Source organism: Sphaerodactylus townsendi, linkage group LG07 (genome assembly GCF_021028975.2).
Source record: "Sphaerodactylus townsendi isolate TG3544 linkage group LG07, MPM_Stown_v2.3, whole genome shotgun sequence".
NCBI lineage: Eukaryota > Metazoa > Chordata > Lepidosauria > Squamata > Sphaerodactylidae > Sphaerodactylus > Sphaerodactylus townsendi.
The window spans coordinates 34946664-34972564 of NC_059431.1; the positions used below are offsets into that span (position 1 = coordinate 34946664).

The 25901-nt window shown below is 41.4% G+C and overlaps 1 protein-coding gene across 2 annotated transcripts in view; it reads left to right on the forward strand.

The window, feature by feature from the left end:
- HOMER1 (homer scaffold protein 1) overlaps positions 1-25901 on the forward strand; it is a 102819-nt gene that overhangs the window by 50618 nt on the left and 26300 nt on the right. For both annotated transcript variants that reach the window (XM_048503195.1, XM_048503193.1), the window contains one exon: positions 3808-3950. In XM_048503195.1, the coding sequence (XP_048359152.1) occupies positions 3808-3950 (143 nt within the window). The remainder of the gene's footprint in view (positions 1-3807; positions 3951-25901) is intronic.

A 25901-nucleotide genomic window follows, 5' to 3' on the forward strand; every position in this document is an offset into this window, starting at 1 on the left:
TTGCCCTGATTTGGATAACCCAGGCTACCCTGATCTTGTCAGATCTCCAAAGATAAACAGGGTCCACAATGGCAAACATTTGGATGGGAGCCCTTCAAGGAATATCAGGGTCATAATGCAGAGGCAGGCAGCGGCAAACCACTTCTGAAATTCTCTTTCCTTGAATATCCCACCAGGGATTACCATAAGTCAAATGTGACTTAATGGCAAAAAAAATACTGCAGTGTACTCCATGCATATTTACTCTTTGTCATGCAAAACAACGTTTTGTGTACTGTACTTGATTCTACCCTGCTTGCTGATGACATCAGCCTAATTTCTTCAGGCTGGTAATGTTACAGATCTGTTCCCTCTGCCGTATTTCTAATCATAACATGCACAATAGACTTTTCCTCCAGTAAAAGAGAATGTTAGAAATAGGGAAGAATCAGCTAAAAGTGGCATCTCTGAAGTATAAAGGGCAACTAATTTCCAGGTGCAAAAATCCACATGAACATAGTTCATGTATAAGGAAAATGTCAGAAAACTAAAGCAAAAAGAAAAACAGATTTGTTCTTCTAAGTGTTTGCTACTGTGTTAAATTGACATCCAACACCCATTATCCCTTTCTCCATTGCACCAGATCTAGCAAGTGTTTTTTTTTAACATGAACAAGACCACAATGAGTATTAGGTGTGAAAAACAGCACACCTTTTTTCTCTATCAAGTTTTAATGAAACGGAGACTGAGGAACATGGGATTGTGTACCCCAACTCATGCCAGTGCACTCTGGTGTTATTATTAGTGGGTACAATTAGTTACTGTCATTGGGTTTGTACTTTCCTGATACATTAATTTAGTCTCTTGAAATGGTTCATTATGCTCTTATATCTGTCAGCTTTGTGCAGTATTCCGTGGAAGCCTTGTGGCACTGGCAGCTTCATAGTCATTATGCTTGAAGACTCAGAGGGTGGAAGCCGTTCAATATACAACATGAATATTATTTTAAAATTGCCCCAATTATTTTCCCCAACTGCTTTTTAAATTCCTCTGAGCAATTTAGCAACGTTGTAGTAGCGTAGCACCTCAGTTAGTTGCAGCTCAAAGATACTTATGGCCTACTGTTAAATGTTCTCAACCTTGGGCTACAAGCAGAATAGCATTCTTAGATGTCTTCTCTTTTTATTCACTTATTTACAGCCCACTGTTCTTGCTGAGACTCATGCTGGTGGATAAAATTAATATGTAAAACAGTGACCCCTCTATTCATAAGGTGGTCATCATTGAGAATTCATGTACATGATCAGTTGCCAATCTTCCTCAGTTGCAGGACAACAGCTGTAGAAGTCTTTGCTCAGAGGGGTGAAGTCATGGTAGGGAAGGTGGTCCTGCAGATACATGTGACAAAGGTTGTTGGTGACAAACAGGGCCTTGAACTGAATCCTTGGTTAAGAACACACGTAAACCATGCTGGATCAAATCAGAGCCCATCAAGTCCAGCAGTCTGTCTGCACAGTTTAACTAACTAGGTGCCTATAGGAAGCTCACAAGCAAGACTGCTATAGCACCACAGCACCTAATATAGCAGGCATGTTCACCTGATACTGGAGAGAATAGGTACACATCAGGAATGGAATGACAGTAGAAGGGTGCCAGGAGCATCTCCCTAGTTATGTTGTTAATAATCATGGGCCTGCCATGGAAAGTGTCTTCTCTCATGCCCCCAGCCAATGAGATTCTCTGGTCTATGGGAAAGTCTAGAAGGCCTCTTCCTATGAACTTAGTACCCTGGCGTACAGGAGAAAACAGTCTTGAGATACCCTGGTCTCAAGCCATGTAGGGCTTTAAAGATCAAAAACAATGCCTTGAATTGGACTCAGGACCAAAAGAAAAGGCAGTTGGGGTCACATGAACCTGACAGCTGGCTTCAAGTAGTTGTCTAGCTGCATTCTGTTCTACTTGCAGTTTCCAAATGTTCTTGGAGGATTGCTCCAAGTAGAGCACAATTGCAGTAGTCTAGCCTAGTTGTAATTAATGAGGAAACTGTGGCTAGATCAAACAGAGCTCAGAATGGGCACATCTGGCACACCAGCCAAAGGTGGGTGAAAGCACTCCTAACCTAGCAGCCACATGATTTTCTTGTGTCAAGCAACATTCCCAAGCTGAGAACCTGACTTTTCAAGGGGCATGTAATCCCGTCCAGGACAGAGGAGATCTCAGGTCCTGGTCTGCCTTTCTTCTAACCCAGAGTACCTATGTCTTGTCAGGATTACGTTTCATCATGTTCATCCTCATCCAGCCCATTATTGACTTCAAGCACTGGCTTAGAACCACAGCATCTTCCTTGGAATTAAGTGGAAAAGAATGCTAGAGCAGGGGATCATCTGGATATCAAGTGATAACGCAGCCCAAACCCTCCTAATGACCTCTCCCAGTGGCTTCATATATATATCAAATAGCATGGAGGATAAAATCAAGTCCTGAAGAAATCCACTGGCCAATAGCCATGGGGGAGAACAGGACTCATCTAGCACAATCTTGTAGGGCTGATCTCCTAGATAAGACTCGAACCACCACAGAGCTGAGAGGCAGCCCAATAGAGTGCTATGGTTAATAGTACTGAAGACTGCTGAGAGATCCAGGAGAACTAGTAGGGTCACATTTTCCCTAATCTAGTTCTTGCTAATCAACCAAGGCAACCGAAGCAGTCTGTGTTCCAAATGCTGTCCTAAAGCCAAATCGAAGTGTATAAAATCAGTCTCTGCCCAAGAATAGAACATCGCTGCTTCATTCTGTACCAACTGGTGTTTCCAAGTTGATTCTTAAGGGTAGACTCGTGTAGTGTGCATTATAATAGTCAAGTCTCAAGGTAACCATGTCTGATTGGTTGGGTCAAGATAGGGAGGTATCCTCTGGACTAAATGAAGATAGATGAAAGCATTTTTAGCTGCTGTATCAACTTGCTTCTACAGTAATAATGTTGTATCCAGTATAACCCCTAAGTTCAAAAGTGAATTCAGTCATGTCAGTTTGACTCAAATATAGGAAGCACAGTGTCCTTCAAGACCTCAGCCTTCCAATCAGCATTATCTATGTATTACTAGGATTTAGTTTCAACTTGTTCACCCATAGTCATTTAACCACAACAGGCACTGGCTCAGGACTTCTACAGCATCACTGAGCAATGCAGAGAAAGAGATAGAGAGCTGGGTATTTTCAGCATTTTGATGGCATCCAACTCCAGAAGCATGAATGGATTCTCCTAAGTGCTTTACATAGAAATCAAATGGCATGGTGGGATAAGACTGAGCATTGTGGAACCCCACAGAACAAGTTTCACACTGATGACCACTGGTCTCCCAGCAGCAACCCAATCCAAAGCAATCGCTCCATCCCTACCTCTATCCCCAAACACCTCAACCAGATTGCAAGGTCCACAGTATCAGAGGCTATTGATAAATCCAGTAAGAGCAACAGAGAAGCACACCGGTCTTGTCTCTTCTCAGAGATCATCAGCTGAACTTGTCGACCCCATCTCTGTCCCATAGGTCATCCTGAAACCAGACTGAAAGGGGAGGGTGGATGAGTCAGCCAGATAAACCTGGAGTTGTTCTGCAACCATGCTCTCTATTTATCTTGTCCAGAAAGGACAAAGTAGAGGTTGATAATTTCTAACTTAATGCCCAGTGTTTGTCCAGTTTTTCTTATAGCTACTAAGCATATAGTAGTTTTAAATGTATTATTGCACTGCTGTACTCAGAAGTTTTACCTGTTGAGTATATATTGTGCACAAAAATCAATGTGTAACCAATACCTTCTTTCTTTAAGGAATCTGCAGGAGGTGATATTCAATCCCCTCTTACGCCTGAGAGCATTAATGGGACAGATGATGAAAGAACAACTCCAGAAGTGACCCAAAACTCAGAACCAAGGGCTGAACCCACCCAGAATGCTTTGCCATTTGCACATAGGTACAGATTCCATTCACACATCCTTATTAAGTAAAAGGACCCTTTCCCCATTTTTTTAAATATAAAATTCAACGAGACTTAATGCTTGCTCTATGGGACAAGTGTGTGATGGGGACAGTAAATTTGCTTACCATTTTACTGGAGCATTTCCCTCTGCCTAATGCTGTTTGTCTCCAAAAGTAGGAACTGCTGCAGCAAAATCGGCAAGCTGCACTCCGGCAGTGTATGTTTTCTGTCTTTGTGAAACTGAGCTTTAGCGTTCTAGTGATGTTGGTAGTTTGTTATTAAATGATTCAGAATATGGTTTTTTGATGTCTTGAAATGTTAACAGAATTTCTGAGCATGCACGGGCTAGAAAGTACTCCTGGCGTGTGTTGCCTGATCACTAGCCCTTTGTGCATGCAACACTATCAGTGTCTCAGATTCATGGAGCCCTTGCACATGTAATTTTCAGGGCACTTGATGGCTCTGCTGTGACTACATATCCTAGAGTTCTTACCTCTTGGAACACACAGTTGCAGCATTCCAGCAGGGACCAGGCAAGAAAAGGCCTCAAGGATTGGCCACATTCTGGTAATCACCACTGTAGTTGCTGTTGCCACCAGATCAGGCATGAGGAAAAGAGGCAGCCCCTCAATTAGAATGCTTATGGGCAAGTCTGGAGGTTTGTGGCAGAGCAGGCATTTAGGCAGAGCCTTTCTCCTGATGATGTGACGAGGAGTGCAACAAAAACTTTGGAATGGATTTAGAAAAAGCTGTGGAATGGACTTAGAAAACACATGTTATTTGCTAGGGTTTTTTAAATGGCTTGTATCAACCTGTTCTGAATCCAGGTGAGGGGAGTATGCCTATCCCTGTTTTTCTTTAAAACTAATCACGCCGAAGGTGAATGGGGATACTCTTTTAAGTTCAACGTTGAAACAAAATATTTTTGAAACAAAATATTTTAGTAAAAGCACTTTATTCATGTTCATTGGAAGCAATATTTTAAATGACTGTGGCTTTATTAGAATTAATTGCTTTAAAGGACTTTAAATGTTTTAAATCCTCTTAAAATGATACCGTGAAATTATGGAGTCATGGCATGCAAAGGGCTATTTGTAAATTTTAAGTCTCAGAAAGCGGGCTGTATCAAAACAAAAGTTTCAGGTTTTGTACTTGTTTCTAACAAGCAAATAGTAAACGCTTCCTTCAGAAGTTACTAGAGATTATTTTGAGGAGAGAATGTGTGCTGTTTTTTTGCTTTTGAACCATAAGGAACACATACAATTTTAAAAAGTAAAATATATTATACTTGCATCTTAGAATGTAAATGAGATTTTCAGAATTCTTGAATAGCAGAGGAAATATTTTTAGAACAAATGTGCTTTATAGTCCAATATCACATTATTAGCTACTAAAATTAATAGTAATCTTTCGCAATTTTGTGCTTTTAAATATATATAAATTGTGATATTTTATGTGAATATGAGTGAGTCTCTGCACCCACTTTCAAGGGCTGAATTTGAAATTTCATATGTAAATTTTATGCAACTTCCTTTTTGCGCTCAAGTTGGAGCATAATGGTTAATTGTAATATGCTAGTAAAATTCATAATTGGTAGACTTGATTTCATTTGCTGAAAATGTTTGGGTGCCTTTAGAAAGCCTACGTATAGAAACACTTACATGCACTGTCGCACTTCAGGGTTCGTGTTCTCCCATTTGCTAGTTTGGACAGAACTGAGAACCTGTGCAAGACCATGTCCTGAGTAGTGGGAAGTGTTTTGGAACCCCCAGCCCAATAGGATAAAAAACCCCACGGCCACTATCACTGAGGAATATGAGCAGAACATAGAGGGAGCAACGGAATTGAATACTCCCTGTGTTACTACTTATTACCAAGTGCCCAAAGGGTCCAGGTAGTGATTCGCTCTTCTGCCAGGTTGCAGAACCTCTCCTCCTGAAAGTGAGATAAAGCATCTGCAATACTGTTATCAATGTTCAGGACATGGCACACTGAAAACAAAATGTTGGCAGACAGGAAGACCACGAGGCGTCCTTTTGGCAAAAAAACTGAGGCCAAAGAGGCCTGTTCTGGACTGCAGCACATTGAGGACCTTGTGAGAACCCACAGCCTGGCTCAGGTCCTCGTAAGGCAAGCCTTGATTGGTCGGCTGGGCCAGAAGGAAGCCAGGTGCCAGACAGGGAAGGTCCATAGGCCTACTGAAGAAGGTTGGGTGGCCAGGACTGTGCTGCAGTCCTCTGACCTGTCATACCTTCCTCCTCTCTCCATCCCCTCCCCATGTAGGCCCACGCTTACAGGTTCTAGGCATACTGTTCCTGGTGTGCACTCTTGGTTGCATGCCAACATGCAACACACTTAACTATTTTTGTAGCCATCAAGAGAGAGTTTAGTTAAGCAGGCAAAATCAAGATATATGAGTTTGGACTTTCACTACATTTTTCTGGAAATAGGTTGAGCCAGGTGCAATGACTTAGTAGATGGTTATAACAAATCCTGATCTCAGTCATTGTAGAACCTCACTTCTCCCATTTGGTTTAGTTGTAAATATTTTTATAACAGTTTCAAAATGAGATAATTATTTGCAATTAGTGGCAGTTAATGTTTTTCTTAAATAAGGATACAATGACTCATTGTTATTCTGCTTATATTTTGCTGGTCTTATTGGTTAGGTTTACCTGGTGTGATTTTCTTATCTGTTTTATTCACATGTTATACCAATAAAGGAATCTGAATCTGGCTTATTTTTAGACTACTTGTATTACTGTATTGCCAGTAATAAAAGTTTCCTTTACACTATTATGCTATTTTACTTAATAGTCTTGAGCTGATATTGCAGTACTGAACCTTCTGTTGAAATTAGACTGTTTCTGAATGTCTTGTTAGCTTCAGTAAAAGCTTAGCAGCAAGTTGTGATTCATCAAAAAAGCTGATTTTTCAGGTGGAAAAAAATGCTGTTGCAATTGTCATTAAAATGAATGCCTCATTAAGTCATAATGTTGTGGTTCAAAACAGATTTTTATATGCAATTACTTTGTTATTGGCACTTTTCCACCAAGAGAATAAATAGAATTTTTGTGGTTCTGAAAATCTTTTGTGTGTAAGCTATTCTTCTGTAAAGAACAAAAGAATATTTGTGTTGCTCTTCATGGATTGTTTTTTCCTCAGGCATATCAGCTTGGCTTCTAGGGTGGCAGTTGTGTGACATATTTCAAATCAAAATCTGAAATTCTAGATTTGAGAAGGAATCATGAGTACATTAGCATTTAATACAGAATTCTGGGGCCAGTTTGAGGAACAGATATAAAACTGAAATTATTTCAATGAAAATTATCATTTTAGAAAGAACTGCATTTCAGAGTCAAAATGTTGTGTTTAATGTTCTAAAAAGTTTATAATAGCATAGCTCAACTTAAACAACACAGTTTGTGTTTATAATAAGTTGTATCTTGCAGATAAGAACTTAAGTAACGTGTTTCCCCAAAAATAAGACAGGGTCTTATATTATTTTCAGGGTAGGGCTTATTTTAGGGGAAATATGGTACCTTCACAATTCATTAAGGCGGGCTCTTGGCAGTCCCGTTGCTTCCCAGTCACATGTGATGCAAGCTGCATCCTCATTGGCAGGGAGCGCTCTGCTGGATCACACCATCCAGATCTGTAACTACCAGTAGGGCTTATTTTTGGAGTAGGGCTTATATTTTAAACCTCCTCCAAAAGTCCTGAAAAATCATGATAGGGCTTATTTTCGGGATAGGTCTTATTTTCGGGGAGACATGGTATATTCAGCAACATAACTGCCCTGTTCTGTATCTTCCAGCACTGTCTGGAAAGCCATTGACATGCACAACTGTCAGTCCCTGAGTCTGGGATTTACTGGGATTGGAATAGGCCAGCATATCATGTGTCTTCTCCTCTAACACTCCCATCTTTTCCTTTTGCTTACTTCTGCCCAGTTTCTACATTACGTGTTATCATTTCCAACACACTTCTATTTTTAAAAGTCATTCTTAGACTCTGCTTTATTTGAGAGTTTTCCTCTTGCTCATTGGTATAATCTATGCACTGTGGGGCTCAGCAGTGCTTGAAGGATGGAACTTCTCCCTCTTCCTAGTACAGGGTGCCGGTCGCCTTGAAATACTTCTCCTGAGGGTTGGGGGACAACATGAGGGGTCTGTGGGGTGTCTACAGTGGGAGAAGGTAATTGGCAGAAATAACGTTAAGACAAGAAGAACAAGACACAAGTGTAAATCTGTTGTAACTTAGCTTTATAATTTGACTGAAGCAGCAGTAGGGTGTTGGTGTATGTAATTTACTTCTTGAACTTGTTTTTAACTGTGAGCCAAAGAAATAATGCCACCGAGAATTGATTTGTGTCACATAAGTTGCCCCAAGACCAGAACACACATGGCAGCTTGAATCAGTTCTTCAACTTTTGCCTTCTCAGTTATGGAATGTAACAGAAGGAACTGTCTCATCCGGAATAAGACCAAGAATTCATTTACTCTGACAGAAGTTCTTGGAAGACTCAAGAAGGATTCTAGCCTTTTGGAATTTCTCAGTCAGAGATGCCAAGGATTGAGCCTAAGACCTTAGGCATGCAAACTATTAACTGCACCAGTGAGTTGTAGCCCTCCCTAAGCAAGGAAGGCACTATGGGAATGATGAGTAGTACAGGAGTGGATGGAGAGCTGTTTGTGATCTCTTCTTCATTGGTAATGTTAAGCTGCTTCAGTTTTTTGCCTTTGAGAAAAGACATGAGCTACGTATCTAAATAAACAAATAATATATTTCTGAGGTTACTGCTACCTGTAATGGCCAAACGGCATTCCCAGACCCAACTTTAATTCACCTCAGTCAGGCAGCAACTGCGTTAATTAATTTCTCAAGCACTGCAGGGTCCTAATTCAGATCAGGACCACAGTGCAGAAGATGGGGTTTCAGCCTTCCTTCCCATTCTGTTTTCCAAACCACAAACAGTGCCAGCAGGAATTATTTACTCCATGAATGGAACTGCATGTTCACAAATGTTCGCCCCCTTCCCCCTCAAAACTATGCTCCTGATACTATTTGGGCTCCTTTGGCACTTGAAAAATCATCAGCTACTGTCTGAGCGAGAAGAATGAAAGTCATATTTTGGGAACCTTGATTTTGGGAACCATAGATGTCCAGTGTATCTACTGATTAATGCCACCAAAAGTCAGAATACACACCACCCACACACACACACACACAGAGTAGCAATGTGGGAGCAATTTATTTAGAAAAACATTTAGAGTCTGGTAACATATGTAAAATATAGCACATTCACATTGTTTTGTGAGCTCTTTCAAACAGTTTTTCCTTTTTGACATTATTTAGCTACTATTCTCGCTATTTTTTATAATAAGGCAGGAGAGTCCTCAGGAATTAAGAACAGAAACCTACACCCTTGCATGTCACAATTGTATTATTTTACGATTCTGGAAATCTGCTGATGGCAACATTGCTTTCCACCCACTTTCTTGTACTGGTGGTTCCAGATTTAAGTTGCATTACAAAGCTGGATCATCCAAGTATGCGCCATTATGCTAACTGTAGTTAATCATGGTCTGCGACACCAGGATCTGCACAGGCTATTTCTGTGACTTTGCACCTTGGGATTCCATAAGAGAACCATATAAAGATGTGTCTCTTTGGGCCTGGGTCTCCCAACTCCACCTGGCCACTGCAGGAGGTGGAGCCAGTTACAAAATGGCTGCTGCAGCTTACCTTCAGTCTCAGTGAATATCCTTGTTCAGACTGCAGCAAATACTGCCAAAGCAGCATTTTAAAATATCTGCACAGCCAGTCGGAAAGCTTGCTGGACAAAACCCTCACATGACCCCATCCACTTTCTAAAACCAATTGGTGGGCACCAGGAAATGTGTTGGGTGGGCTCCATGGCACCCATGGGCACCACATTGGGGACCCTGGTATAGCCATAGTAGTGAGATCATAGTGGGAGGAGAGCCTGCTATGTTTACTGCAGGATGGGATACTTGGAACTGTGTTTGGCTTGAAGACTTCACAGTGTAACTTCCGTGCATTGACATTGCTATTGGCCAGAGGTAAGGAGCTTACAGTACAATCCTAAAGAGAGTTACTCCAGTCTAAGCCAATTCATTTTAATTTGGAGTAATTTTGCACAGGATTGCACTGTTAGTGATACAATGAAACTTGGCCCTCAATTTAGTGTGACAGTGCAGGTTGGGATACTAGCCACGTTTCAGGTGGGGGAAAAGAACACAGGTTCAAAAACCAGGATTTGCCAAAATGAGTCAGGACTCAGTGATTATTTGCAAGCTGAATCCAGGTTTCATTAATTATGGTCAAAATAAACCATGGTTTCTTGTTGCATCTGAATCAGCCCACATAATGGAACTATCTTTAGGGTTTTTGGTGATATTTGGCAAATCTGAATTAATGATTCTAATGCAGTATGATACAGATTAAAATGAAATTACCTTCAGATTCAGTTGTGCATATTTCATGTGCCTGTGTTCTGTTGACTTCAGTGCATGTACCTAAACTCAGGATTTCCTCTATAATTATGTATACTATCTGTAATCATTCTCTGAAATAAAAATCTTTAATCACTATTTACTGTAATTAAACTATTGTTGTAGCAGGCGGTTTTTAGTTAATGAGTATTTCATTAACACTAGCATAAATTCCATGGAATTTTTAACAACTACCTATAATTAAATCACCAACCCATCAACTATTGTGTTTAAATGGTGGGTTATTTCAAAAGTGTTAATTTTTATACATACATACTAAAACTGACACATGAACTGTGTCCTGTTGTAAATGTACAGTCTATTCTTTTTTTGTTAAGCTGTCAAAAATTAAATACATCTTAAAAGTTCATTTTAAGATTTTGCCTGTGGATACTATTGACTAACGAAGCCTTGTGGAAATCCGCTAGAAAGCCAATCCAACCTCTGCATTTTACATTGATTTTTGTTTCAGAAATTAACTTGTTAATTTTTAACATGCTATTGTTACCAAAAATCAAGAAAACTGGTTGAAATATGGAGTCTGGTGCTAAGATGTTTTAAAATTTATGGGTCAATGAATGGAAGGAAGGGCTCTCCATGAAGATACCAGGAGTCCTTTTGAAATTGCTTGTTGTCAATTACTTGAAAATGTTCACAGACTGCCCTCTGTGATACACCTCTGAAGATGTCAGCCACAGATTCAGGCGAAATGTTAGGAACAAGATCCACCAGATACACGGCCACACAGTCCAGAAAACATACCAGAACCAGTTTTTGAGAATTCTTCAGTAACCCAGGCCACCCATCTTAATTTTATTAGGACATTTTAATGTCTCATCCTTTGGAAAGACGAATTAAAGATTAACAACTAGATCTGTAGCAATTTCATTGCCTGTTTATTAAAACTTGCTTTTTTTCTGCAGAGTTTTTAAATCTGATGTATGGAAAAAAGGGTTTTTTTAAATAATTATTACAATTTTGTATTGGCTGTACAACAAACCAGTTGGATGCTGTATGAATATCCATTACTGTAACTCATGTTTGCTGCTAGTCCATGTTTCTGCTGTGGGCATTCATTAAAGAATTTATACAGAACTTTACCTTTTGTAGACTGGTTTGCGTCTTATCTTACATGTTACAGCTGCATTTGACATTTGTAGCTCTCAATTATAGCAAGACTTAAAATGAACATAAAGTATTCCCTATGTAAAATCATATGAAAAGGCTTGAATTTGAATCCAATTGTATTGCTTTGTTCACATTAGTTTTTGCTATTTGTAGTTGAGTCTAATTTTTAACCAGATTATAAAGTTGTAAAAATATTTAGAGGAACTAAGTGACAGCTGTGGGGAGGGGAATGTCAGAACTACAACTTTATATGGTTTCTTCTGCTTACACTTTTTGTCTTTGTTTTAAAGTAAATTATACATGAAATGAGCACAATTGCTATATTTAACTATAAATTTTCCTTATCTTGACAAGTGCAAGAAGAAATATAGAAACATAACTTCTATATAGAATACGAATGTTCTTCTGGTGTTTTTAATATGGAAAAATTGTCTTAGTAATGTGGCCAGATGTCCTCGGTGCCTGAGTAGACCGATAACGCAGATATAATGCTAATTTGAAGGAGGCATATTTGTGCTAGCTTGTGTGTTATTTCTGGAATTAGAGTATGTCTTGTCTTAGAACGCTGGAAAAGGAGGCAGAGGTGTATAAATCATTTTAATCTCTGCTGCCAGTGTTTCATTGTCTTTTTTTTGGTATTAATTTGTCATTTGTTATGATGGGAAATATTTCCAGACGATTTTTGTTGTTGTTGTTATGTGAAGCACCTTCAAGTGCCAACCTAGCCTATCCAGTGGTGATGGGGAATAGGTACTAGGATGGCAGGTCTTCATAGTAAGGGGAGCCAAGATGCAAGCACAAATTACTGTGCCTGTGAAAACCCTATGCTTGATCCAACTCAGCTGTGTATGGCTTTGAAATGACAGGGTGTGGCTAAGAAGGACATTGGTGCACTGTGGTCTCCTACTGAGTGTTTGCAGCACTGTCAGGGATAAGAAATATCACTGAGGAATGTTAACGGATCATATTTTGAGTAGTTTAAGTTTAAACTCAGTCCCTGAAATTAATCTGTCTTTTGGAATTCTCTGAGAAAAAATCTATGAAGCAAGCAAAACGTAGGAGCTTGTCAGATCATATGGAAATGTTATCACTGGTATAAGATCATATGGAAGTGTCATCACTGTGATATATTGTTTATACCTTGACTTACCATTTTTGTAGCCTCTATAGCAGTGATGGTGAACCTATGGCACGGGTGCCAGAGGTGGCACTCGGAGCCCTCTCTGTGGGCACGCGCACACAGAGTTTGTCATGTGGGGGGTGGAAAATCACCCCCCCACACACACACACACATCTACGCTGGCCTGGGCCACTGAGCATGACATGCACGCACTGCGGTGAGGAAGGAGGACTCGGCTGGCGGGCCTGGTGCCTGTGCTCTGGGTGGCTGCTGCCCGAGGGGGGGGAAGGCAGAGGAGGCAGAGATGCTAGAGAGGCACAGAGCGGTGCGCGCGGGACTTGCTGGAGGCTAGAGCAGGCTGGCCCCTGCTTGAGCCGGTGGGGCGGAGGAAGAGGGAGCTAACCGGTTTTTTCCAAACTAAAACCTCAGCATTCAGGTTAAATTGCCGGGTTGGCACTTTGCGATAAATAAGTGGGGTTTGGGTTGCAATTTGGGCACTTGGTCTCAAAAAGGTTCACCATCACTGCTCTATAGGCATTATACTGACTGTTAAAATTTAAGTGGATCTGTAGAATTTAAGTGGCTCTATAGAATGTATCTGTGTTTAGCTATTGTATGAAAAAATAGATTTGAGTTGAGCTATAAACTTTTGTTATAAAATATGAATTATGGTGATTAATTATATTGTATGTATAAGTTCTTTCATTTTATAAGAAGAGTTGATTATTAGCTTTATTTCTGAACAGTTTTTTTCTTTCATGCTAGTTTCATATTTGTACCAACCACATGTTGGGGGCGGGTGTGTGTGTGTTACCAGGCTAAAAATAAACATAACATGGAAAGTAACTTTTGCTAAATGTAAAATGTATTTGAGCTTATAGTGCAAATTACTTTCTCACATTTGCATTTTACATGTGCAAATAGTTATCTCAAGGATGCTCATGAAGAAGCCTTAGAAGAAACTATATGTCTGGCACACACCATTATCTCTCCAGGGGAAAAATGATTTGTTGATTTAATTATTGTACCTATATTCTTCTCCAAAGAGATATTGCTGGGTAGAATTCTAAAACTGCTGGAAAGACTAGGTGGGTACAGGAGAATGCCATTAATCGGTGCCTTTAATTATTAACGTGGACGTTGCCTAAACTATACCTTCCTGGAAATCAGTTCATGCAATCTAACTAAGTAGATATGTATATCATTACTGTGTAATGAGAGGGTAGCTCTCTGCACATGTGCAGTGTTGTTTGCGTTCTTGGTAACTAGAGAACTGGTTGTTCATGGAACAGGTTTATTTAAATACTCCCAAAGACTTTGTTTTTCTGTAGGAGAAAGCTATGCACTTAAAAAGAAAGCAAGCAAGCTGGGAATTCAGAGGTGGGGCAATGACATCTTTGAGTATAAGCATCCCCATCACCACCACCTAGTGATTATTTCTGTTGGCAGTGGGAAGAAAAAAATATTTTTGACAGCAATTGAAATCATATTGTAGAAAAATGAGTTGTTCATTATTGACTAATATAGGGGTAGATCTAGAGATGTCCATGTACCAGTGCTTCTGTAAGATTTTTTGTATAGTCTTTGGATGACATATGGCCTAGAATCTGCATATCTAATGTACCATCTTGCCTCCTGTGTTCCAACTAAGGTCATCAGGGGCTTCACATGTTATGGTCTGCTCTGTTTGGGAGATCCATTCAATCACAGCCTATGTACAATTATTTTCAATGTGTCTGTTCACGCACTTTGGAACAGCCTGCCAAATATGGTATGGAAAGCTTCTGCATACTCCTCCTTCCACTAAAAATGTCAAGTGGAATATTTTGACATACCTTTAGTTGAAATAACGAATGACTGTCTCCAGCAGCTGATAGGTACAATATTGTAGTTTTAACTTGAAGTATTTTAAGTCATGTGTTCAATTGTTTTCTATTTAAATTTTGTAAGCTCCCTTGGACATTGATAAAAGGTGGAGAATAAACATTTTAAATAAATAAAAGATTACTATGAAGGTTGATGTGATGTTTTACCAAAAAATGATCACACATGTTTGCTCAGTAAATCTGTTCTTAGATTTGGTTCACACTCAGTCAGTTTCTATCATTTTATTTTATTTTTAACAATGCAGAGAATTCCCATTCTCACAAACATTCTATGGGATACAGCATTAAATACTTCCGTTCTCTTACTGAATTTTACATGAAGAAGCAAAGGGATTCCAGTTTGTCAAGGCTGTCAGAAAGGGGCAATATTCAGATTACTTGGAGTTTCTGCCTGGTGACAGACAGTGACTGGCCCAAGGACACCCAGCACGTATTCATGACATGGTGATGACTTGAACTGATCCTAATCCAGCACTCTAACCACTTCATAACACTGGCTACAAGAGTTTTAAATTGTGGGAGAGCATTGACTAAACCAAGATGCCTATCTGAAGACCAGTGGGAAAAGAATAGCCTTTCATACCAACACTGAGCTGGTCCTTCTGGCGAAGGGACAGAAAAAATAGTTGGGAGAGAACCAGTAGTGCTATGCAAACCACAGCCTTAATAAAAAGAAGAAGAATCCAGATAATGGATGGAAAGAGGACAGGATAAGTAGCAAGGTGAAAAGTAGGGACTGGAGGGGAAGCCCTTGGTGAAGGTAGCATATGTTTGAAAGGAGGAGGAGGGAAAATTGACCTGAAGCAAAAAAACAAGGCAGAGTGCAAAGCTGAGCGAAAATTCATCCAGGGCCTAGCAAGAACCTTTGGGGGGCAGCAGCAGCAGCAAACAGGGGTAATGGCGTAGGTAGAAATTAATATTTCATAGTAATTTCTCCATGAGAATATTTGGTTGCAGATTTTCAATGGCAATATGTAAGTAATATTGAAAATAAAATAAGACAGAATGAGTGGAGAGTTTTGTGGAAAGAATCAGAAAAACTTTTGTGGGGGAAGGACTGAGAAATATTATGGTGAAATACAACTTAATTATTTTATGGGTGTGCCAAGTGTTCACACATTACAGTTTTCAAAGCAAAAGTGATATGAGGAGGAAATACTTAAGAGAAGTAAAGATTCGTCACCTTTTTTGAAAGGTTTATCTGTAGACCTTGTTCTCATAATATTCTGCTGATTCTACACCATTTTCTTCTTGATTAGAGCCATTCTACACCATTTTCTCCTTCATAGAGCATCTAGATTAGAGTCTAGTAGCACCTTAGAAGAGAGCCAGGGTGGTGTAATCGTTGAGTAGTGGGCTCTAATCTGGAAAATCGTGTTTGATTCCCACTCCTCCCCATAAAGCTTGCTGGGTGACCTTGGGCCAATCACAGTTTTTTCAGAACTCTTTCAGTCCACGCAGAGGCAGGCAATGGCAAACTACCTTTGAAGTCTCTCGGTTTGAAAAACCCACAAGGTTGACATAAGTCAGCTGTGACTTGATGGCCCGCACACACATGCACAGCAACTTAGAGACCAACAAAGTTTTGAGTGTATGAGCTTTTGAGAGTCAAGGCTCTCTTTTTCTGCTATCTCACAAAAGTGTTGGCTCTTGAAAGCTCATATCCTCAATGGACAGTAATGTGCTACTGGACTCAAATCTAGCTCTTCTATTGCAGACCAACGTGGCTACTCTCTCAAACCACCTTCTCAGAGTTGTCGCTGCTAATCAGGGATCACATAAGTATTGTGGTGAAATCACAATATTCTTTGCTGACATCACTGAGGGAAAGCAAAACTCAGTGAATGGGTCCTGTTCTGGTCATACAAGTGTTCCTGCCCAATCAGGAACATGAGTTTACTCATATATTCCCTCCCGCCCCCCCACTGCTGCCATTCTGCCATTCAGAAAACCAACCCAAGTGACTACATTTAGAAAAGGAGAAAACTACACAAAATGAGAATCACACTCAGCGTAGTGCATAATCTTGCCTTTAATCAATTAATAGATATTGCATGCAAGGACGTAGGTAAGGGGGGTGTTTTGGGTTCAAACCCCCCCCCATTGCATGTCCAGAGCTCCGCCCTTCGTTTGTGGGTTTTTTTGTATTTTTTAGCGTTTTTTGGTTTTTGGCCTGCAGGGGGCGCAGTGTTTAGGCTAGCAGCACCAAAATTTCAGGAAATTTCAGGAATTGGGAGACTCTCCTGATGATACTACTCAGGTTTGGTGAGGTTTGGTTCAGGGAATCCAAAGTTATTGACTCCCAAAGGGGGTTCCCCATCCCCCATTGTTTCCAATGGGAGGTAATAGAAGATGCGGGCTACACCTTTGAGGGTCCATAACTTTGGACCTCTTGAACCAAACTTCACCAAACCTGGGTGTTATAATCAGGAGAGTCTCTTACTGATACCGCCCAGGTTTGGTGAAGTTTGGTCCAGGGGGTCCAAAGCTGTGGATTCCCAAAGGGGGTGCCCTCATTTCCCATTGTTTCCAATGGGAGCTAATAGAAGATGGGGGCTACACATTTGAGGGTCCATAAGTTTGGTCTCCCTTAACCAAACTTCACCAAACCTGGGGGGTATCATCAGGAGAGCCTCCTAAAGATACTCTGAAAGTTTGGTGCTGCTAGCTTAACAATTGCACCCCTGACAGCAGGCACCCCCCAAATTTCCCCAGATTCTCCTTTTAAATCCACCCCCTTCGGCATGGATTTAAAGGGAGAATGTGAGGTCCCCAGTGTAAACATTGAAAGTGATGCTGTTTCACGGTGGGGGATAATCCTCCCCAAAACAGCATCACTTTCAATGTTGTTTAACTAGGGACCCCAGATTCTCCCTTTAAGGTGGATTTAAAAGGAGAATTTGGTCTCTCTAGTTCAGGGGTAGGGAACCTGCGGCTCTCCAGATGTTCAGGAACTACAATTCCCATCAGCCTCTATCAGCATGACCAATTGGCCATGCTGGTAGGGGCTGATGGGAATTGTAGTTCCTGAACATCTGGAGAGCCACAGGTTCCCTACCCCTGCTCTAGTTTATACACCATTGGAAGTGATGCTGTTTGGGGTGGATTCCAGCATCACAGTTGCCACCTGGGGGGGGGACTCAGATTTTGCACCGGGCTCCATTTTTCCTAGCTACGTCTCTGCCCAGAGTGGAGGGTAGAAGGGGCTGCCCAGCTGGTGGGGGGGCGGGGGGGAGGGCAGGGCAGTCTGCTGTCTCCTGCCTCAGAAGCTACTTTTACAAACACTGGGGCGGAGGCTGGGCTTAAGGAAGCGTGGCCATGCCCCAAGGGTGGGTGGGGGCGTGGCCCTTCCCCCAACCCCCCCATAAAAAATCTATACCTACGTCCCTGATTGCATGAAACCCAGTCTGGTAGTGGGAAGTGCTCTCAGATTGCAGCTGAGTTATGGTGATCCTGTGAGGCAGTGGCATAGCACCCATGCATGCGCCCCAGGCACAGTTTCCCCTTGCTCTGCCTCCGCTGTAAGGTTTTCAAGGCAAGAAATGTTCAGCGGTAACTTGCCATTGCCTGCCTCTGCATAGTGGCCTTTGTAGTCTCCTATCCCATTATTAACAAGAGCTGGACTTGCTTAGCTGTGGGGATCTGACAAGATCAGAGTAGTCTGGGCCATCCAAGTCTGGTTGAAACCCAAACTACTGATACTTATTTTAATTTAGTTTCGTTCTTATTCTTGTCAAGTAGCTTCATTAATTCAGTTAATTAAATCTGTTGCAAATATTAAACATTTGTTTTGATGTCATTCGTTGCCTGATAGGCTGCTATGAATAATAGGACTTTGGAAAGGAGGTGAAGTTGCTTATCCTTTTTGCTGTGGATTCTCGGGGGGAAAGGGTTCAATATTTGCCTGGTTTAGCACAAGCCACTGAAAAGCAGACCATACAACAAGTTGTGAGATCAAAATGTATATCTGGCTCCAAATTGAAGATCAAAATGTATATCTGGCTGCAGACAACCATGGTGATTTTCATTCATCTATATAAAATACTAGAGGGGCCCGGCCAAGCATTGCTGTGGCAATTGTCCTTCTCATCACAGTCTGCAACGCACACAGATGTCCATGCAGGTCCAATGATCCGCAGCATAGCCTTTTGGGGTGGTCAAGTGGAATCCCTCTTTCCCTTTTCAATTCACATCGTTAATATGGTGCTGTCTTGTTTTTTTAGTATAAGGTAATCCTTTCCATTCCACAATGGAACTGTCCAGAGTGCGAATACCGCTGTCCATGAGGCTGGTTGACATGCACAGTCCTGGCTTGGGTAAGGCAGAACTGGGGCAAGCAGGCTATCCCAGTCAGGCAGCAGAGGCGGGGGGTGAGGCGCTCAGATTGAGGCCAGCTCCCTGGGTTCTTAAAGGGCCATGTGCAAAAGAAGCAGAGCCGGTAGTGTTGGTTCGCCCCCACCCCGCAGATTTTCTTAGAAGAAAAAGGCAAACTCCAAATCGCTTTTAGTAAAAGAGAGCTGTGGCGAATATGGGTGAGGAAGTGGGTAAGAGGTGGTGGATGTGAGAGAGGGCAGAGTGAGGTATGTGAGGATGAGCTGGATGTGTATTGTGTGGTAGCAGTGGGTGAGGCACAGAGAGTGAAAGTTACCTGTGTGTGACGGGGGGGGGAACCCCACCTGGTGTCTCACACTTTGCCGTATTACCTAACAGTGTTACCTATTTACTGTATTCACTGCTCATCTGTGCCCATCTGCGCGAACATTCTAAGCCCTCAGGCCACAGACAGGCTGCACGAACATTCTAAGGGTGATAGTTAAACACAGCCAGCTTCATCGCCTGGTGCGCCAGGAAAAAGACGTTTTACCTGGCTCAGGTATGGACTTTCGGCAATTTGAAGTTCCGATTACCTGCCCGCAACAGGGAGGAACGTCCTGTGAAAATTTGGGGGCAATCCGTCCAGCCGTTTTGGCGTTAGGGAGTGACTAACAAAGTCACTGTTAGCTTTTTATATATATAGATTGCCTGTAGCATGCTAGTGAAAGAGAGGACTCAACCCCTAAGCTTCAAAGTGTTTTTTTCAGTGCAAGTGCCACTGGAAAATGGAACTGGCAATTACAAAATGCTTTGTAAGTCACTGTGTTCATGAGAACATAAGAAGGAATCTGATGGTCAGACAGGTGATCAGCCTGGTCTACCATCTTGTTTCATACAGCCACCAAACAAGTCCTGGAGAGGACTAACAAACAGGGTGCAGAAGCCAAGGTCTCCCCCTGAAGTTGCCTTCTTTCACTGGTATTCAGATGTTTGCTGCATCAGAATATGGAGGTTCCCCTTAGTTACCATGGAGCTATTGTTGAACCTACTGACCATGAATCTCTCTTACCCCCTTTTTAAGCCACCCATGCTTGTGGCCCAGTGGCAGTGAATGATACAATGAAATTGCTCATTGATTAACAAAGAATTTCCTTCTGTCTGCCCTGAATCTGTGTGACAGATACAACGTTTATCTCAGTTTTTCACATACGAAATGTATAGGCACAGAGTTCCATTTCTAAGGACCAAATATCATGTGAGGCAATCGTTCCATGATAAAAGATTTCATCCTTTAAAAAAAAAAGCAAATTAGCAGCCCCACATGGCTTCTTTGAAGATCGGGGATGAAATGCTGATGAGAGGAGATGTTTTAAGCCTTTCATCTCATGCCTCTTACCATGATGTAAATAGTTCCTTTGAAGATAAAGCTAGCTCTGGGGAAAGAAGATGCTGTACCTGTTTTTGTCTTCCTGTGGAACAAATTGCAATTTCAGTTGAAATCATAGAAGAGGCATGGGAGGCAAGGGTTTTACAGCCCCTCCTTCAGCAATTGATCCCCAATCTTCAAAACCAAATAAAATTGCTAATTGGCATTTGCGGTAGTACGAAGGAACTCTCCCTTCATGTGTAATTTGGCTGTACATCTGCACTATGCACACTTATTTAGGAGAAGGCCTCAAGGAAACAATGGCTGGAATGCCTGGGACATGCATTATAGAAGATGTGCTTTTTTTTGCTATGCACAGCCAATCTTCACTATTGCATCACAACTGCTTTTGAAGGTCTTCAGTTTCAAAAGTAGTTAATGTATGTTATCTATAGTCCAGCTTACTGAGACTCAAGGTGGATCATATAGTGTATGCCAAAATAGTGAACAGGATGGGACATCCAATAAGCAGTGTAATAGGATTAGGATTGCAGAAATCTGTGGCCAAGCATATATCTGAGACAAAACTGAAACAGTGCACAAATATTAATATGACATGTTAAACAATGAAGAAATTACATAGTGGGATAATACAGCAACAGTTACTATTTACTATGCACAGTGGTTTAGTTCATAATCTCTTTCCTTAAAGCATCCCTCTGAATCATTCCATCATAGTTCAGTCCTATTACCTAAGTAACAACACCCTCCTAAGTAACCCAGCTTTTCTGTAGAATGCCAGGAGATGGAAGTGGCTTCACATATACAGCAGACACTGTATGAACCCTAGGAGGCTTAATAATAGAAACCTAAGTATAAAATGAGCTACTTGGAAAGTGAATGCTTAACTGAAGACGAGGCGGTTGTAATGGTCTAGATCAGTGGTCCCTAACCCTTTTCCACTTGGGTCCCCTTGGCAACCCATTTCCCTAAAAATTTACTTCCATATTGGCAAACCCATTGCATAATATTTTTGTGTACCTTCAAAAACTCTGGCGCATACCCCTGGGGGTATCTCAGGTTGAGAACCACTGATTTAGATGACAAATGTTAGGAGAACATATTGAAATATTCAGGAATGTCATGCTGTATAGTTCTCTTTTTTTCATGGAGTGTAGGAGACAGCTGTTTGAGAAATAAAACCCCAAAGACGTGGGCATGTGAAACAAGTTTGAATCCCATCCCACGGAAACATATATGCAGGTTCCCGTTGATCTTCATAATTCAAAAACGTTATGTAACTTCACAACACAGCTAAAAGAAGTATCAAAGGAGGAAACAGCATGTGGAATACAACATGCAATTATTTTCCATTGGCTGACATCCTCATGGAGGATTCCACTGATGGAATTTGGGAATTTTCACCAGTTTCCCCTTCATGTTGTTTCTGGGGATCTCTTCTACTTTGTCCTATCAGAAGCAGTACTGGGTGGAGGGGGACATTTTGGCCAGAATGGAGAGGGTAAAGTAAAATAGTCACAATCCACTGATGGAAGACCTTCTGTTAGCAGATATTGTTGGCAGGATCTGTGACACTGAAATCAGTGGAAAAATTATAGGTTTTCAGCAGCCTTTTAATTTTTAAAAGTGTTTTTAAAAATTGTGAAAATTTTCAAGAAACTGCTTAATGTTTCTAACTATGATGACAATTATGGTCAAAGATGTCACACTGTTTATTCTCAGAATGCAAAAGGCTAGGAATTAGCCATGCCATTCTAAACTGAGTTACGCTATCCAGGGACCGGGCTAAATCTGGCAACAGTGTCTAGTGAAACAGCAACATCGCTCTGTAAATAACTGCCTGATTTTGAAACGTACCCGTTTTCTCTTCGTGAAAACACCAAACAACTTAATTAGTTTTAATAATTCTTCTAGTTCAATTAATATATTAGTTAAGGGTGGGACACGATTTGTATATCTATATAACATTACTCACACATAAAGTCAGAGCTACTCAGTTCCTAATGGGACAGTCTGATTGTCTTTTGGAGGGAAAAGTTTCCTCAGTGTGTCAGAAAGTGTGGGGTCATCGTAGAAGGCATTGCTGAGGTCCAAACTAGACGTTACATTTAGCATGTGATTGCTGTATGGACATTCTGTTACCCTACTAGGCTGTCTACAACTTATCCCTGAAATCAGGCTCCATCCCTGAAGACTGGAAGATGGCCAATGTCACACCAATCTTTAAGAAAGGATCTAGGGGGGACCCGGGAAATTACAGGCCAGTCAGTTTGACATCTGTTCCTGGTAAATTAGTAGAATCTATCATTAAAGATAAAATTATAAAACATGTAGAAAAGCAAGACCTGCTGAGAAAGAGTCAGCATGGCTTTTGCAGAGGCAAATCCTGTCTTACAAATTTACTAGAGTTCTTTGAGGGTGTAAACAGGCATGTGGACAGGGGTGAACCGGTGGACATTGTCTACTTGGATTTCCAAAAGGCTTTTGACAAAGTTCCTCACCAGAGACTGTTGAGAAAACTCAGCAATGAAGGAATAAGAGGGGAAGTCCTCCTATGGATTAAAAACTGTTTGAGAAACAGGAAACAAAGAGTGGGTGTAAATGGGAAGTTCTCACAATGGAGAGATGTCTGGAGTGGTGTCCCCCAAGGATCCGTTTTGGGACCAGTGCTCTTTAACCTATTCATAAATGACCTGGAAGTAGGGGTGGGTAGCGTGGTGGCCAAGTTTGCAGATGATACCAAATTATGTAGGGTGGTGAGAACCACAAAGGATTGCGAAGAGCTCCAAGCGGACCTTGATAAATTAGGTGAGTGGGCTCAGAAATGGCAAATGCAGTTCAATGTAGCAAAATCCAAAGTGATGCACATAGGGGCAAAAAATCCAAACTTCACATACAAGCTACAAGGGTCAGTGCTATCAGTCACAGACCAGGAAAGGGATTTAGGCGTCTTAGTTGATAGTTCCATGGGAATGTCAACTCAATGCATGGCAGCTGTGAAAAAGGCAAACTCTATGCTGGGGATCATTAGAAAAGGAATTGATAATAAAACTGCAAAGATTGTCATGCCCTTATATAAAGCAGTGGTGCGATCGCACTTGGAGTACTGTGTCCAGTTCTGGTCGCCGCATCTCAAAAAGGATATTGAGGAGATAGAAAAAGTGCAGAGAAGGGCAACAAGGATGATTGAGGGACTGGAGCACCTTCCCTATGAGGAGAGGCTGCAGTGTTTGGGACTCTTTAGTTTGGAGAGGAGGCGGCTGAGGGGGGATATGATTGAAGTCTACAAACTTATACATGGGGTAGAAAATGTTGACAGAGAGAAATTTTTCTCTCTTTCTCACAATACTAGAACCAGGGGGCATTCATTGAAAATGCTGGGGGGAAGAATTAGAACTAATAAAATGAAACACTTCTTCACGCAACGTGTGATTGGTGTTTGGAATATGCTGCCACAGGAGGTGGTGATGGCCACTAACCTAGATAGCTTTAAAAGGGGCTTGGACAGATTTATGGTGGAGAAGTCGATTTATGGCTACCAATCTTGATCCTCTTTGATCTGAGATTGCAAATGCCTTAACAGACCAGGTGATCGGGAGCAACAGCCGCAGAAGGCCATTGCGTTCACATCCTACATGTGAGCTCCCAAAGGCACCTGGTGGGCCACTGCGAGTAGCAGAGAGCTGGACTAGATGGACTTTGGTCTGATCCAGCTGGCTTGTTCTTATGTTCTTATGGTCTTATGTTCTACACTTGGGGAAATTAGCTGGAGACAGAAAGCAAGGAGAGGTAACTGGGATCTATAGCCTATGTATACCAGGATAGTCCTGGGTGAAAACTGTCAAATGAGCATGTCGTTGTATAATTTAAAATTGGTTTTATTGAACAATAAAAATAGTAAAACAAGAAGTATATCTTAAGCAATGAACATAGGCACACAAAAAATACGCAGGAGCTCACTGAGAGAAAAGGGGAGAAGTTGGATGGGGTTTCAGGACTGGGATGGGTGATAATTACCAGTGTTGAAGGGATGTCCAGGAAAAGCAGCACTGAAAAGGAAAATGACCAGCCTTTCCCGGAGCAAAGGAAAGAGGCCACATGCAAGTGGGAGGGTGTGCACAGATCCAGAATGCAACACACTATGAATGGCTAAAGGACCAATATTTATATCCCAGAATTGGTCCTGAGGCAGTAAGAGATAAACTGAATTGATTGCTTTTCCAGGGTTCAAACAAAAAGATAGGAGAGGTTTGATGAGTTGTCAGGACCCAAGAGAACGCTTGGACTATTCTCTTGGATTCTGATTGATTTTGGGGATGGGAACAAATAGGGTAACAGTCTGCTTGAAGTACTGATTAAATCATCTTAGGGTGACACAGTGGGGATTAGTTAGCCCCATTGTCCAGCCAGGGGAAATGTTCAGCAGTCATCCGCCTTCCAGCTCAGGTTTGCACATAAGATGGATCCTACAATGCTCTAAGAGGGATTCATTTTGCGAGAAGCAGTGTCTTGCACTTATAGCAGGCTTTGGCCCCCATGGTTTCATGGCATACCTTAAGAGAGATGAGGAGTCTGGCTGCTTACCACCCTCCCCCTATCCCCACCCACAAAAGAAGACATACAATTCCAGTGTATGGGTTTGTTCACATATACTGGATGGCTAATCAATTAGTGGGGGTCACCTAAGAGATTAATTGGCTGTAAACTGTTAGCTTTCCAGCATAGTAGCAGAAAGATGTGGGTGGGGGGTGGGGTACAGAGGATGAAGACAGGAATGGAAAAGCAGTTGGACCTGGATTCTTTATCAGAAAAAAACATGAGCCAACTGAAATTTTGAGGTTGAAGTCAAATGCTGCTTTCACTGTTCATGGATGTGGGGAAGGCATTTCCTAATTAACCATTAAAACAATCAACCATTATTATTAAATGGTAGAATAAATCAAAGCATATAAACACATAATAATGCAATGGTGGTTAAATATTAATTAGCGATTTCAAATAAATTCAATGCATAATAAAGAAAACACAATGTTCCTAACTATGCACAAATGGTTGAGGCAGCTATGAGAGTCCCATCAATAGAGAATCTCAAAACAGATTACATGTTTTGCCAATCACCCCCCCCCCCGAGTCTGAAGCCACTTTGCAAGTGCCACACACCTCCCTACCCCACATTGGCGAGGCACAGGCAATCGAGGGGACCATGGGCCACAGCTGCAAAAGTTTATGAAAAGTGGTGACTGAGGCTGGAGCAAGTAGTGGCCCTTTAATTCTTAGGTGGGGTCTGTTCTATAAGATGGGTGTGCATAGCCATTTGTCCATATGGATTATGGGCTTGCCATCTGAGGTTTTGCAGTCATTAGCCAGCCAAACAGGAAGCCAGTTGTGTTGATAGTCCAATCTGAATCCGTGTAAACAGCTAGAGTACAATCAAAGGCTCAAAATATAAGATAGCCCAGAGGGCTTCTGTTTCTGCAGCTTGACTGGAATAAGTGTAAACTGTGCCTTTCAGGGTATAGGAGTTAAACATTCTTGCATAACCTGTCTTGAGCATATCAGCTTTGTGGAAGAAGAAGCCATCACAGAACTAGC